The 15,430-nt window shown below is 47.0% G+C and overlaps 1 protein-coding gene across 1 annotated transcript; it reads left to right on the top strand.

Moving 5' to 3' along the window:
* Nucleotides 1-1,798: 1,798 nt before the first annotated feature.
* On the top strand, nucleotides 1,799-11,286 carry CD2 (CD2 molecule; the record flags this gene model as incomplete). Its single annotated transcript, XM_084226756.1, has 5 exons — nucleotides 1,799-1,859; nucleotides 4,651-4,947; nucleotides 7,338-7,580; nucleotides 9,497-9,619; nucleotides 11,078-11,286. The coding sequence occupies 5 exons, from the start codon at nucleotides 1,799-1,801 to the stop codon at nucleotides 11,284-11,286; spliced, it is 933 nt and encodes a 310-aa protein (XP_084082882.1).
* Between the last annotated feature and the right edge of the window lie 4,144 nt (nucleotides 11,287-15,430).

The raw sequence follows: 15,430 nt of genomic DNA, 5'->3' as shown, positions 1-15,430 counted from the left end.
CTACCACTATGGAGCTTTACCTGTTTTTTCTCTCTCACATTTACACAGGCACACATCTTCCCCTCTGCATTTCATTTGTACCATGACAATCCCCACCCCAGTGTGCTGGCAGGGTGAACATGCCGACAAACAGACAACATGCAGGGGTACCCTGGCAGCAGGCAGGGGCTTTGAGGGATGTTTCCCTGAAGAAGAAGAAGACAGACAAAGTTGAGCAGAGCATGGACAGTGGTTTCAGCGTGCTGGGCTTTCCTCTGCTCTGTTTGATGGACCCAGCAAAAAACCTTCAAAAAACAGGAGAAATCAGGGTTGCCGCCTTTGCCCAAATTTCTTTAGGTGCTTGGGCTGGAAGCAGATGTGTCCAGGAGTTTGACACAGCTTGCTTGGCTGAGGAGATACCTGAGTGTGGCAGCCCCTGCCCTCAGCTTGTTCTTGCCACAGAGGGTGGAGGTCAGGCACAGAAATGTGATCTTGCTGCTGTTGCTTCCTCTCTCCTTTTGTGCGTGCCTCCTTTGTGTGTTCTTTGGAAGGAAACAATAGCAGAAAGAAGGAAGAAAAACTAGGTTTTCCTGCAAGGAGTGCTTTTTTAAACCTCATTAATACCAGTAAAAAATGATTAAGCTGGAGAAGGGGAAGGGTCTTACAAGACCTTCCTTTAACCTCAAGGAGGAAGAATGACATGAATGAACAAGCAAGATTTATCTACTCTTGTACATTTCTGGTGCCACAGATTTTCTTCTGTCTTCTTTCTTGGCCTAAGTCTGTGACAAAAAGCTGGAAGATTTCGGTGGCTACTGAAGCAGAGGAATTATGGTGATGAGGATAAGATTCAAAATCCTCACCACTCCATCTGTTTCGTATTGGAATCAGGGATAAGGGCTTCATTAGCTTCTCTCATGTTTTTGGACCTAGCCCCTTGCAGCTTCTTTCCTCTTTCCCACAGCAGCCAGCTTCAGGGCTGGTTTGTGGCTACATCAAGGCAGAGTTCTCACCCCCTTCCATGCTCACCCCTCTCACAGCTTGCTGCAGGGGCTGGCCCTGCCTGCAGGAAGCGTTTGTGGCTCTGGCCAGCCCCTCATACACCAGATGTTGATGCCAAGCTGATCCTGCTGCTTTCCAAGGGAAGTGGGTCTCCTTTCCAAGCATTGTCCAACAGCCACCTGCTCCTCACTGGGGGTCCTGGGCTTGCTCTCCCCTTGCTGCTGCTGAGGCTGTGGGGGAGAATTGGGGTTCCCATCACTCCCCCACCCCAAAACTGCATCCCTCCCACTAGGATGGTGGCATGTGGATTGTGAAAAGCCCAGAAAAAGGTACCTGGACATCCACAACTCTCTGTTTCTGTTGTCTCATATTGTCCTAATCCAAATTGTCCAAATTATTATTACTCTAATTGTATTGTTATTTTTATAACCATTTTACTATCATTAAACTTTTAAAACTTAAAAAACCCAAGTGATTGGTGTTTTTCAGGTGGATGCTGGAGCTGAGCTCTTCAGGTGAGCACTGAGGAGGACAAGGGCCCCATCTGGCCCTCCAGCTGGGGGGACAAACCTCCAGGGCATTCCTGCATCGTAGTGCCCATTTTCTTTGTTGTCTCCATGTTGCCTCCATGCAGACAAAGCACCCAGTTGAGGCTTGTTTCCGCCCCTGCTAGAAATGAGAAGTGCTGGAGGAGAGGAGGAGGGCACAGAGGCTGCACCGACATGTCCCACCACTGCTTGCTCACAGCAGAAAGTCTGTTCACCTGCCAGGAGCTGTCACTAGACAAGGCAACACTGGATGTTTTTTGACCCTGAAAATGAACTTTAGGAGGATTTTCCTAGTCAAGTGCTTGCTGCTTTTATTTCCCAGTGTAAAATGTGAGTTTTTCTTACAGTTTTTTGCTCTTTTGGGCTGATGTTAAAATTGCATTTTAAAGCATTTACAACTTGGTGGGCTGCTGCTGATAAGAAACTTGTTCCACTTTTCCAATGAGTGAAGACATCTGGGTTATTGCTATTATTATTTGATTTAATTTTCAGCCAGGGGGAGGGCAGGACCTGAGTTTCCTATTCCAGTTATAATAATAAGCTGTAAAGAGTTTTGGTTTTAAGTTAATGAGCCTTAATTTGGCACATGTGTAATGAGAAATGTCAGCATACAGTTTGCTTTCTGCCCTCAAGGCAGCTTGTACTACATTAGAGATCCAGTTCACTGTGCATTATCGCATGTAATTTCCTTTTCTTATCAAAGATGTGCAAATCTTTTGAAAGTACAATTTATATTCTTCCATAAATATTAACAGAGTGATATATTTCAGTGTCTTGAGTGGAGCTGAAGTCTAAGATGTGAAAACAGCAAGCAACTGCATATATTTTTTATATTTTCCATATTATTGTTCTCATTATTTTTTAAAATATTAATCTAAAAACTTAATTAAGGTGTTAACTCATAGATTAGAGAAGGTTTTAAGACTTGGTGACAATACAAGCCTGCATAATTTTTTTCCCCTCTGTTTCATTCCACTAAGTTTGTATGTATGGCTGTTTAATGCTTTGCTTTTCTTCAAGAACAAAATTAATAGATAAATAAGGATTTCTTCTTTTTATGTACACAATCTATAAAACATCTTCCCCAGCAGAAATAAGGATTATTCCCTTGAATGGAAAATTGTTTCAGAGACTTCCTTCCTTCTCTAAAATTACTATGGGAGCTTTTTCTTTTAACTCTTTCTTGTGACTGTGAGTGAGCTGTTGCCTCTCAGTTAAAACCTTTCTGCCCTTTGGAGCACATTTTAGTGGGCATTTTTATCAGAAGTGTTGTTTCATTAGCAAAACAGATTTTTAGTATCATACATGTGGGACACTCAGCTTTCCACTAGAAAGACGATGGAGATCAGATCAATACCTAGAGATGTCTCTGGTCCACAGAGATGCCATTGAATTATCCTTGAAAACTCAGATTACCTTTTTTCTTTACTTTCAGAGAGAAAATATAAGTAGTATCTGTTATGCAAAGAAATCCTATTACTAGCTCTAAATACTTGTTCATGACTGAGCAGAAACAAGTATCAGAAATCAAATATTGGGGTGTAATGTGTAGTGTCATCTGTGTGGGGCATAGCTGCTTCCAAGGCTTGTTTAGTTGATAGCTTTATTTCAGGACATTTCATTAGATATATCAAATACCTTGCAAGAAAGGCAATGCTGGAAAAATAACCTCTCTTTGGAGGTGGTGAATTGCCAGGAGCGCTACAGCATTAATGTTCTTGTTGCAGAGGCATGCTATTTTAGTTCTCTGATTATCTCTAATATTGTTAGTTTAATGAAATAGCCACTGGGTTTCAGTTTCCCCTCTGTGGTGCCATTTATCATTATCCTAGATACAAGGAGTGAGGGACTGTAATAAAAATATGCATAAACACAGGTTTTTCTCTCTGTGGGGGTAAAAGTACTTAAAATACATAAAATTCGAGCAGAATCAGCTCCGTGAGGTGATGGGAAGGGAAATCTCCTCCTGCTGATTGGCTTCACCCTGTAAATTGAGGAGGAATGAACACAAGAAAATGACAAACTGAATAAGCTGTGGCTCTGAGCACGCACCTTCAGGTGCCAGCGAGCTTATCCCACCTGACGCTTGCACGCAGATTTCGCCCTCCTCCTGCAGGTTTGTCCACCTGCCACGGGGGTGGGGACAGTTCCTCGCTTGGAGTGACCTCCTAGCAAAGTTTCCTAAATTCTGGCTCACCAGAAATGGGGCCTGCAAGGGCAGTGGCTGGAGGGGAGCAGCCCAGAGGGAGCGGGCAGAGCGCCTGGGCACTGCTCCAGGAGCGCATCATCCCCACTGCTGGACACGTGGTGGGTGTTTAGGGAATATCCCCTCTGGCAGCCCCATGCTCAGGTGCTTCCCAGTCCTGACACCACCTTTGGGAAGCTCCTACTCTTCACTGTTCTGGAGAAGGGACCTGGAATCAAAGGAAGAGAAAAGATTTTTGGGGTTTTTTTGGCAATTGCTTTTCTTGTAATGAGCAGCCCCTCAGATGCTGGTAGCTGTTTCTTCCTGCCTCACTTGCCCCATCAGGATCCTGTGCTAGAAAAATCAAGTGGATGCATTCCAGTGGGGCAGAGTAACTGGGATGGGAGAGGGGGGCACTGCTGTGGGTGTGCCCACAGTTCAGTGCCTTACACTCACTCACAGCTTGACATGGGCTGCTGTTATTATCATCATTGCTATCACTGGGGTTGCTGAAATGATTCTGCTGTCCAGGGATGTGACTATTTTTGCTGTTTGCAGTTTTCTGGGTACCAGCCTGTGCCATATGCAAAACACAGCAGTGACCTTCTTTTCAGGAAGGGCTAAGTTCGTGTTAAAGTGAATGGGAGGCCATGAATCTTGGCATCCAGAATCACTCTAAGGGAGTCAGCCAGGGTATAAATTCAGCTTTTGAAAGCTGGGCTCTTAGCTTTCTTGCCTCTCAGAATTAAATTGGATGCTGGCATTTATCTAATGAACAATCAAGAAATATTTTGGGGCAGGGGAAGAAGATGGCATCAGTAAAGCAGAGAGGCTTAGGCAGCTCAGGAAGGAGGTGGCATAGCAAAAATCAACCTTCTGGGTGACTGCTGTGGCTGCTGGGGACAACTGAGGGGCTGGCTGTGCTTCCCTCCACAGGCTCCAGCACCAGCTGGATTTACAAGCCAGTGAATGAGACGGCTCTCCTCAGCATCACTGCTCCTGGGAGCATCTACGAGGCCACGTGGAGGAAAGAGGGACAAAGGCTGGTTCAGATCAGAGAGAACAAAGGCAGGTACTTTGCGAACAAGGAGCAGTGCAGGTGTGCCATCCTCCAAAATGGGACTCTGCAAATCCAGCACCTGAAGAAGGAGGACAGTGGGAGATACACAGTGGTGGTTTATCAGAAGGATGGGAAGCTGAAGGCAGAAGAAAATGTAACGCTCTTTGTTCAGGGTGAGTTTTTGTCTTTCCCATGCCATGCTCAGGAGAGCTGATCAAGATTTGGTGTTGTCTGATCTCTCCCACAACCTTTCCTACTCAGTGCCCTCCTTTCTGATTAAGAGTGGGAGGATTTCTGTGGGACATAACTTTGTCTTCCTGCCATTGACAGCAGCCTGCCTCTCTCCTCCCTTCTCTTGCTCTGATTGATGGCCTCAAATCCCTGGCTTCTTTCTGGCTCCCCTGTTTGTCAGCCAGCAGGTTCCTAGCAGTGCCCAAGAAAGCAGCTGTGAGCAGGTTCACACTGACAGCAGGTGAGGGTGCTCAGCCCTCCTGCAGCACCACAAACGGGGCTGAGACCCTGAGCTGGGGTGGGACCCTGAGAGGGGACTGGGCTCCAGCAGCATCCTGCTTCCAGAAACCCCTGCTAGGAGCACAGCAGCCTGTGTGAGGTACAGCTGTGGCTGATGCACTGTGGGTTTTGGGGTATTTCTGGTGCCCTTTCATGAGCTGCTGAGTTATGACTGAGTTGTGAGGTTCTGAGTTATGACTTTTGTTCTCTGGCCTGCGGTCCAGCAAGCCGAGCAACTTGTGTTGCCAGCCCCTCGAGGGGAGCTCAGGAGTCCAGGTGGCATTAAATGCCTTCATCCAGGCAATGGAATCCCACTCCATTTTTGCTCTAACATACAAAATAGCCAGCAGTCACCCCCCCTGAGATAAACTGCAGTAGGAGCTGAACTTGCTGCGGAAGAAGGCTCCTGCACCCTCATCCTTGCACAGCACAACACAACAAATATAAAGACTGTGCTCTTTGAAGCACAGTGAAGCACACACCTCGGGCTTTCAGCTGCTTGGGCTCAAGGCATGAGGGCATCCTCCATTCCTGTGCTGGATCTTGTCCTAAGAGATCAGAGCAGTAGCAGCCCAAGGGTTTTGGGGTGAGTAGGGATGATGGGGATGGCTGTTCTGCTCCTTAACAGCTGCTGTGGCCTCTCCAGACCTCTAAGCTGTAGGACAGCATGGGTTTTTTCCCCAGTAAGGGGATAGCTTTGTGCTGTCCTCCTTCAGTCCCTGTGCACACCTTTGCCAGCATCTTGAGTTTGTGGCACCAGCTGGGCTTGCAGAAATGAAGCCTTACTGAGGCAGCAATGACAGCTGGAATGGTTTTAGCAGGGTTCCTGTGCAATGGGAGGCCCCAGTCGGAGGGGCTGCTGAGCAGTGAGGGTGTCTCACTGCTTTGGGAGCTGTTACTGTAAACAGATTCAGGAAGTCATCAGGGCCTGATGCTTCTTGCTCATGTTTGAAGCCACTCTGCTGTCATTGGGGTGTCCTCATTTCAGGTCAAGGTTAATGCTCCAGCCCAGCTGTGTGCTGCATCATTTCCTCTGCTGTGCAGCACAGAGGTTGCATTACTCTGACACATTGTTTTGGAAGTCCTGCAGTAACTGTGGGGTGCTAGAATAATTTGTCAGCCAGGCTGGCCCTTTGTTACTAGGGCTGGACAAACAGTTGTTAAAAAAAAAAATAAAATTGCCCCAATGTTATCCTCACACAGCTCTAGCACCTGGACTCTAATTTTTCCCACTGGGATGTTTCCCTGAGTAATGGGTTCCAGTTTGCAGAGGAGGAGTGGGCTTACCAAGGAAGGGGTGGCTGTGAACGTTGTGCTGTGAACCTTGACTGCATGTGCTATGAGCAGTCCTTATTTGCTTTAGAGTTTATTATCTCCATGATTTACTCAGCCTGTAACTACAGGCGGCACTGACATTTTTAAAATCTGATCTTAAAGGCAGAAATAATTATTTTTCATTTGCTGTCCCTGGCAGTTGCCCTTACTTGAAGAAAACCCTGCAGGTTTTCCCTCTCTTTCAGCGCCACCAGTGATAGAGAAACTGGAACCAAAAGGGAGCAAGTTGTTTGCAGGGCGTAAGAAGCGACAGAAATCAGTTTTTTCTGTCATAACCACACTGAGAGCTGAAGTGTCTGTTTTGTGCTCTCCATTCTGGGTTGATGGCCTTCCATGCTGTGCTGTTGTGCCTGCTGAGTGCTGCTGGTAGCACACAGAGCATCATAAGGAGCTTTTCATAGTTTTTCCTGCTTTAGAGAAAATCTCTCCCTGATGGGCACAGGAGAACAGGATCAACTTCCCTTGCACCAAAACACAGGGCCCAGAGGTGGAGTGGCTGTGGCTCTGGATCCCTTCCACCCACCTGAAGACTCAGCTTCCTCACCTGCCTGGTGTCCAGCTCTGCTTTACTGGGCCAACTGTGCAGGCTACTGCTCTGCTTTTTCTTTATTATTGCCTCGTTACTTCTGCAGTAGAGATCTAATTTGCTCTTCATTCTTCTGTGGTCTCATTAGCTGCTGATTTGGGGTTAATTCTCTCTTCTTCCCTTCTTTTTCAGAACCCGTCCCCCAGCCAATCCTCATCACTGAGTGCAGGAATAAAAGTGTGTCAGTCAAGTGTGAAGCCAAACAGAAGGCCAAGGATGAAGTGTTTATAATGGAACTGACTCAACCCAATGGCAAAAAAATCCAAAAGAATGCCACAGTGCTGGAATGGCACGGGTGGAATTCTGGGACGTTCCGATGCGTTGCTAAGAACCAAATCAGTGAAAAAATGGCTGAAAAAGTAATTAACTGCTCAGGTAAGAAATCTCTTTTGTCAGAGTGTGCCAGGGTGGACCACTGCTGAGGGCAGTGGGGTGTGAGAGGGGTTTTGCTCCTCCCCTTCCCCTGTGGGGAAATCCATTGTGGTTTTCTACTCTCCCTGATCACATCTATCCATGTGGTGGTTGCCTGCTGAGTCCTCTCACAAGGGGAAAAATAAGCTGCTTGGGCTCTTCAGCTTGGCCTAGAGATCAGGAAGGAAGTTCAGGAGGATTTTTATTCAGGGTTACATGGGTCAGATAAGCATGGCTCAACTGTACCAAGGTTTTTCTCTTCAGTTAACCACGGATGCAGCAAAAGGAACTGAAAGGATTGCATTTTAAATGGGAAGAGTCATGCTGAAAATGATTCAGTAGGCAAAAGAAGTCATCACAGTTGTCAGCCTCCCACATAAAAATTCTGCAAGTTAAGGCACAAACAAAGGACAGGTCACACTGGTATGACACTGGGTGTGGTGTTTAAAGTTCAGAATTCCAGTGCAGTGCTGAGGAAAAGTCCTTGAATTTGCCAGGCTTGGGTTCATCCCACCCAACCACGAGTGCTCTGCTGGAAGCATTCTCTTACTCCAGATTCCTGCTGGAGCTGGTGGAGAGTTGGAGGGGGTTCTCACAAGAGCTGGCTCAGTGTTTCCAATTTTCACCTGTTTCTGCCACAGTGAATTTAGGGAAAGTCCATGTCTGAAGGACAGCCCATGGTGTGAGAAGGGAGGGAGTGAGCCCTAAGGCATAAAGGCTTTACTGAAGTGATCCCAGGTCTGCTGAGGCTGGCTGAAGGGCTGAAGAGCTGTGGGACAGGATGGCCACTGCTCTCCTGTGCAGCTGTTGCCTCCTGTATAATCCTCCTGATCTCAAAAATAGCCAAGCAATGCATTTTTTTGCTGCTGCCTGACCTGATGGACTGCACAGTCCCATTGATGATTGATGTTAGCACTGGGAAGGGGCAAGCAGGACGTGGCATTGACTTTGGAGCCAGGTATGAAAGTGTGCTGCTGGATTAGATCTGTTTAAGTCAAGGCAAACCATCCCAAACACCTTGTCTGGCTGAGGAAGTGCTGGCCAAAGCTGCCCACGCCAGGACACAAGCCAGGCAAGCACAGGTCTGCCTGCACTGCTGCTATGGGCAGACACTGGCCATCATCTAGGCAATTTTGATTTCACTTTTTCTCACCCTTGAGAAACACTCTTTCATCACAGGGTGAATTGGGTTGGAGAGTTTGTGTTGTTTTTTTTTTCCTCACATCATTAACAGAGAAATACCAATGATCTTTTAGGTACAAACATAGCATTTCTCAGATACCAAAAACCCCCTAAGACCATGGAGCATTACTCTTTCTACCAAAACTAAATACCTCTCAAATTTTCTGTGTAGTGGCAGGACTCTGCCAGCTCCACAGTAGATTAAAAATCCCTCATCTTGGAGTCAAACCTGTTTCTAAGCCTGCTGCCCTCTGTGCTCTTGCATTTGAGGCCAATCACCTTGAATTTTGACCTTAGGAGGCAAGGTGCATTTCAGGTGGGCTTTAGCTCAGCCAGCTTTCCATGGAAGTGCAATTATATGTGAATCTCTCCTGACTCCTCTTGCACTCATCTGGGAGAAACAGGCACAGAAAAAGCAAAATACACTTTGCCTAAAACAAGTGGCAATTTAAATACAGTGAGCTGGCACACATGAATGCTCTGGTTTCAGTTTTCTGCAGAACTTGAATCCATCAGGGAGCACTCAAAATTCTCAACAATAAGGAACAGCAACTTTCTCCTGTCAGCAGGTAAAAGGCAAAGGGTGGGGTGTCTATTGGTCTGCCTTTAAAGTCAATGGAAGAAAATACAGAATTCTAAGTAGATGTTGTGCAAGTGATTTCTTTATATCTAACATCCTCTTTCATCCCCTTAACTAGGCAAGATGGACTTTTACCTCATCTTAAGCATAGCAGGAGGTGCAGTCTTCTTTGTCATCTTTGTGATTTGTGTTATTTATTGTATCAGAAGGAGGAAAGCAAAAAGGAATGCAGTAGTTTATGGTAAGTGTTTAAGAGGCTTTGTTTTGCTATCCAGCAAAGTAAAATATTAGAGCTTCCCACTGACAGCAACCCTGTGGTCAGGAGCATTTTCCCTGCCCTGACATGAGCAATGACCTGGTTTTAGCATATGGTGAATGTGTGCAGATCAGCTGGCATTGCCAGTCTCACTTTCTGATATGTGCCTTGAGAAAGCCACCTGAGTATTATTTTACATTGTGGCTGTTCTCTTTTGAGTGGTACAGATTGCTGCCTCAGCTGTGCAGTGACACCATAGCCTCAGTTCTTGGGCCTGGATTCAGCAGGAACTAAGAAAATGAGCCTGAGAAAATGAAAACTAATATTTTAGTGATTATTTTACAGTGTCTAGCCTCTCTGAAACAGTTTGCTGTCAGTTTAAGGCCAACTCAGTGTCTCGAGAGGTAAATCCCTCAATCCCTAAGTTAAGATGAGTGATATTTCAGAAACAATGAGTCAGTGATCAGAAGTCAGCCAGAATGAATTTACTTCTTTGTGTGTGAAAATTAATGCTGGCAAAAGGGATCTCTGCCTGCCAGGAGTCTGGAAGCCCCAGCACAAAGGCAGGGCAGAGTGCTTTGATGTTGCTTCCTGGGGTTAGACCTCGCTTTCCCTTCAGTAGCCTCCGAAAGGGGACAGAGCAGCTCAGTCTGGGGTGTCCATTGATGTCTCCTTGATAAAGCTGGTTCCCCCAACAGGCAGGGCAGAGCTCTCCCAAATGCTCCAGGTACCGTGATATCTGCCAGGCAGCCAAAAGCTTTGGTGTTGGCCTGGAAGGTGCAGGCAAAGGTGATTTTTGCTGTTCACTGGTGTTGTGGTGCTGGGTGGGTCCCCGGGACGAGGTGAGAGATGAGAAGCTGACTCCAAGTTCTTAGAAGGCTGATATTATATTATATTATATTATATTATATTATATTATATTATATTATATTATATTATATTATATTATATTATATTATATTATATTATATTATATTATATTATATTATATTATATTATATTATATTATATTATATTATATTATATTATATTATATTATATTATATTATATTATATTATACATTAAAACTATAGTATATCATATAAAACTATACAAAAAAGAATAGAGAAAAGATACGTCAGGAGGCTAGAGAAGAATGATAATAAAAACCCGTGACAGACTCAGAGAGTCCGGCACAGCTGGCTGTGATTGGTCATTAATTAAAAACAATTCACATGCTGGGTAAACACTTCTCCAAATCACATTCCAAAGCAGCAAAACAGGGAGAAGCTGAAGCTTCCCAGGAGAAGAAATCCTGGCAAAGGGATTTTTCATAAAATATCATGGTGAGAGCGGCATCTAAAACCCAACATTTGGCTTTTTCTCGCTTGGGCCGAGGCCATTTCCGCGTCTTTCTGACTCCTTGGCGGATGTGTGACTGTGGGGTCCTTGTGTTGTTGCAGAGGAGGAGCGAGTGATGCAGACTCTGCCCATGGACCACGAGAGGTGCCCGCGGGAGCTGCCCCAGGCTCCGTCCAAGCCCACCCCGAGGCAGCAGCGCCTGCAGCAGCGCCCGCTGCCCCCGCAGCCCCAGGAGCCGCAGCAGCCGCGGCCCCAGCCACGGCCCCGCACCCAGCCACGGACCCCAAACCCCCCCAGACACCGGCCCTGAGCAGACATCCTGGCGTGTGGCAGGCCCAGAGCCTGCGAGACTTCTCTGGAGTTCAGCAGCCTAAGATGGGAAATGCCAAGTCAAGGTGACCGGACCTCAGAAGCCCCTCTCTTCCACCTTCGGACCCCTGCTTATCCCTCTGTAAGACTACAGGTGACTTTCCCTTAACCCTTGCATTGGACGATTTCCAACACCCCTGAACCCTGTATAAGAGCTGCTTTTGCCCAGCTCGGGCAGAAGAGCTGTCACTGGGAGCCTTCACAGAAGAATCCATAAAGACATGGCTGTGGAACCCCACACAGCCCTCTCCTCTCTCTCCCTGTGTCCGCCTGCCTGGGCGCCTGGCAAGCTGAGAGCTGAAATCACAATGAGCTGATCATCACTGAAGAGCTGATATCACTTCAGCCTGCTAAGGCTGCCTGCGGCTCAGAACTGCTTGGGAGCTCGGACAGTCTGTCCCAAAGAGGTCAGAGCTATCCAGACTCCGTTGCAGCCTGCTGGGGACAGCCCGAATCCCAGAAAAGGCTGTGTTACTGGCAGGAGGGGTGCTGATCTCTCTGCTCCACCATTCGCTGGGAAAAGAAAGTTTGTGAGAGCCAGGAGCCCCTCCTGCCCAGCCCTGCATATGAAAAGGCAGCTTTCCTTGCAGAGAATCAGAGAGAGCATCAAGTGGAGACCAGGAGACTCAAGGTGGTGGGCATCCATCCCTGGGGCCATTTTTCCATCGTGTTAGGATATGGATATGGAGCAGTCAGCCCTGCAACCTGTGTCTTTCTGTGGTTCTGTACTTGTTTTTACTGCACCTTGTTGCCTTTGTGCTTTTTGGGTGGTTTTCACCAAGAAGAAACTAACGCTCTACTTGGACAAAATGGACCTATGGATCTTACAGGGTTTCATCTCCTGCTACTCATTAGGACAGCTCTCTGGCTTCAGCATCAAATACATGGCCTCCTGGACCAAAAATTAGTTGTATGTAATTAAATATTTGTCTGAAGTTGAAAGGATTTGTCATATAATGCAGAAAAGAAAATATTGAAAGGACATGTGAGAACCTTGAAGGACCTATGGCAGAAAAACACAAATGGGAAAGGAAGAACTTTCCCCTTTTCTCCCTTTCCCTTTCTCCACTGTGTTTAGAAAAGAAACTGTAGGCTTGAATTGCAGCAAGGGAGAGTTAGGTCAGTGTTTTATTTTTATTTTTAATGAAACACTGAGAGAGATTTCTGGGAGAGGTTCTCCAGCACTGGGGTTTCAAAGGGTGGGCGAGACAACATTCTGTGATGCCTTTTTGATCTGACAAGGGCCAGGAGAATGTGTAACACAGCCTCTTCCGGGACGGTTTCAACTCAGTTTTCTCTGACTTTTAGGCAAATAAAACAAACTCTTATTCTCAGCATAAGTCTGTGGGGCTATCCAGACAATTTTCTTTCCTTTTTTTTTTTTCTTAGAAGAGGTCTGGTCTCCTTTGGCTTATGGAACAAAGCATTATAAACTGCCAACCAGTAGGATTGCTGCTGGCACTGTCTGAATTGCCAGGGGGGCACATCCCAGGGCTTCCTGCTGAGGGCAAGGGACTGTGTTTCTTGGTTTTGCTGGGAACACCTCAGGTATAGCCAGGGCATGATAGAGAGCTGCTGAGAGATCTGCATCCCCAAGGGAGAAGCTGGACTGCAAAAAGTGCACCGGTGTCCCCTTCCATGTGCTGGACACGGCTTGCCCCTTGGGCCTTGGGGGTGTCCATGGCTGCCTGCACAGGACAGCTGAGGAGCTGAGAGCACAGGCATGCTTTAGAGCAGTGTCTGCATGGGCACCCTCACCCATCTGGGGGAAAAAGCAGGGCAGGTGAAGGAGGAGAGAGCTACGAGAGCCACAGAGCACGAGACATCCAGCCAGCTAGCTGATGTGTCAGGCTGAAGAACACCCAATACCTCTCACAGGCTGGCCTATCCCCCGTGTGCCAGGGGAGATAAAACAGCCATGCTTTGTTTCTCCTCAGAAATATGGCTATTTTTATCTTCTGCTGTAAGGGCAAGGAGGCAACTTGTCAGGAAAAGGAAGCCTCTGCCTCCTCCAGAGCTCAGTCACTTCACTTGAACTCTGACAGCAGGAATAGCCCTGGGAGTGCCACTTGCTCTCTTGCCTTAGCTTTCTGCAGCTGATTTTTGGGCTTTTGCTATTTAAAATTGCATTTGGTAAATGTTTCATGGTTTATTTTGTAACACACCACATGCTTTATCCCTGTACTGAATAAATAAAGAGAAGACTGGGTGCAGAGGACCTTAGTTCACTGCTGTGCTGGCACTTCACTACGTCACTTTGATACAAAGGAGGCATTAAAAGCATTTTGGCTCCTGAGCCGCAGAGGCAGGGGTGCAGGAGGTGTCACCCCATCCCTGGGAGGTGCTGGGGTGCCAGGAGCTGGTGGGCTCAGGTTGGTGTGGGTGAACACAGCTGCTCTGCCTGTCCTGTGCTGCCAGAGCTTCACTGCTGCTGCTCTGTGGTTACAGGTGTGGGGGTCCTTTCTGGGAGAGAGGGAGGGTTACTGGGGCCTGAGAAAGAAGATTTATCCCAATTGGGTTGATTTACCCCAAAACACAGTCCTTGGCAGGCAAGAAAATACTAGCACAGAGCATGCCTGTGCAATGGAAAGCTCACCAGGGCAAAACTTATTTTTTATTTACTCCTTTTCTTTTGGTAGTCACCATTGTTTTTGTGATGTCTCATTGTACAAGTATTGTGCATTGCAGCACACCAGGAACAAAAGTGAGACATCACAAAAACAATGATGACTTGTCAACGCTCCGTGACACATTCAGAAAAAATGCTGACTTATCAAACAAGCACCAAGCAGAGCTTCATTTTTCAGAATGTGTCTCGTGGGGCATTCAAATCTCGGGCTTTTATGCTGTAGTGGATGTTTCAGTTCTGGAAAATGAGCCGACACTGGGACCTAAGACATAACAGGATGTGCTTGGCTCTGGTGGTTCTTGCTGTAACCTTTCTTGGTTCTTCTTTTGTAGATGCATCTACCACTGAGTCATGAGGTGAAGTGTTTTTTCCTACCCTTCTTAAGGGGGATGAGATGTGGTGATCAGTGCTGGTCTTGTCCTTTTCTGTCTGCTGCCTTGTCCCCCTGTTTGAGAGCTGCAGTTTCTGCTGCCTGGGCATTAGCAGGGATCAGTTTTGTTGGTGGTGTGCTCCAGAGCCAGTTCTGAAGGAATGGAGGGAGGTTCAGCCCATGACCAAAGCAGGTGTGTAGTTGTGCTGAGGTCCTGCAGTGCTCACCAGATGGGCAGACTGAGCAGGCACCCAAAAGAGCAATGGTTGGTCCTGTAGAAGATACAAATCTTCTATACCCATGTGAAAACAGCAGCACTTGCTGTCCAAACTCAGCCTTTCTAGTAAAGTAGCCAGAACCTCCTTGTACCTCTGTTGGCCTGTCCAGAGGAAGGCTCTCAGGCTTCTGGCACAGGCAGTGTGGGAGACAGCTAGATAATTTAATTTCTAAACTAAAATGCTGAGTAAAAAGTCAAGTAGGAAGCCATAGCTAGTACAAGCCTTTCTTGAGATGTTTGCCAAAATGATGCCATGGGGAAAAGACACTGATTTTGTCCTTATTCTGCAACAGATATTCAGGTGCTGCAGCTGATAAGAGATCTGGCCTCAGGATTTTGGATAAGATCAGTTTGTAGTAGCTTTCAAGCTTGTGAAATACTGCTGCTGGGCCTGTCTTGTGCTGTGGGAAGAAAGATAAGGGTTAATTGAAGGAGAGCACAATAAGAGGCCCTGAGCCAATGAACTGGCCTCCTGGTCCCCTCTGCCAGCCTCAGCCCACAAGAGGAGTGCCAAACCCACCCTTCCCACTCTCTCCCCCAGCCAAGTGCTCCTTCCCTCCCTGCAGAAGGGAGTTTACCACAGGACCTTTTCTCATCCTTCCAGCCTGGCTGCCTTGAGCAATGGATCAGCTGAACCATGGGAGCCTTTCCCTCCCTCAGAGGGGCAATTTCAGCCTTTACCCTTCCAGAGAGGTGCCAGACCCTGCTGCTTGCCCCAGGCTGAACTTCTCCTCAGCTCTGCTCCAGCCCCCTCACCAGAACTGCTCTTCCTTTGTGAGCAAAGGAGTCAGGGACGAGATGAAGGAGCT

This window comes from Fringilla coelebs (genome assembly GCF_963513975.1).
Source record: "Fringilla coelebs genome assembly, chromosome: 2".
NCBI lineage: Eukaryota > Metazoa > Chordata > Aves > Passeriformes > Fringillidae > Fringilla > Fringilla coelebs.
Note: the sequence above shows the minus strand (reverse complement) of the source record. Positions and strands in the feature narration are given on the sequence as shown.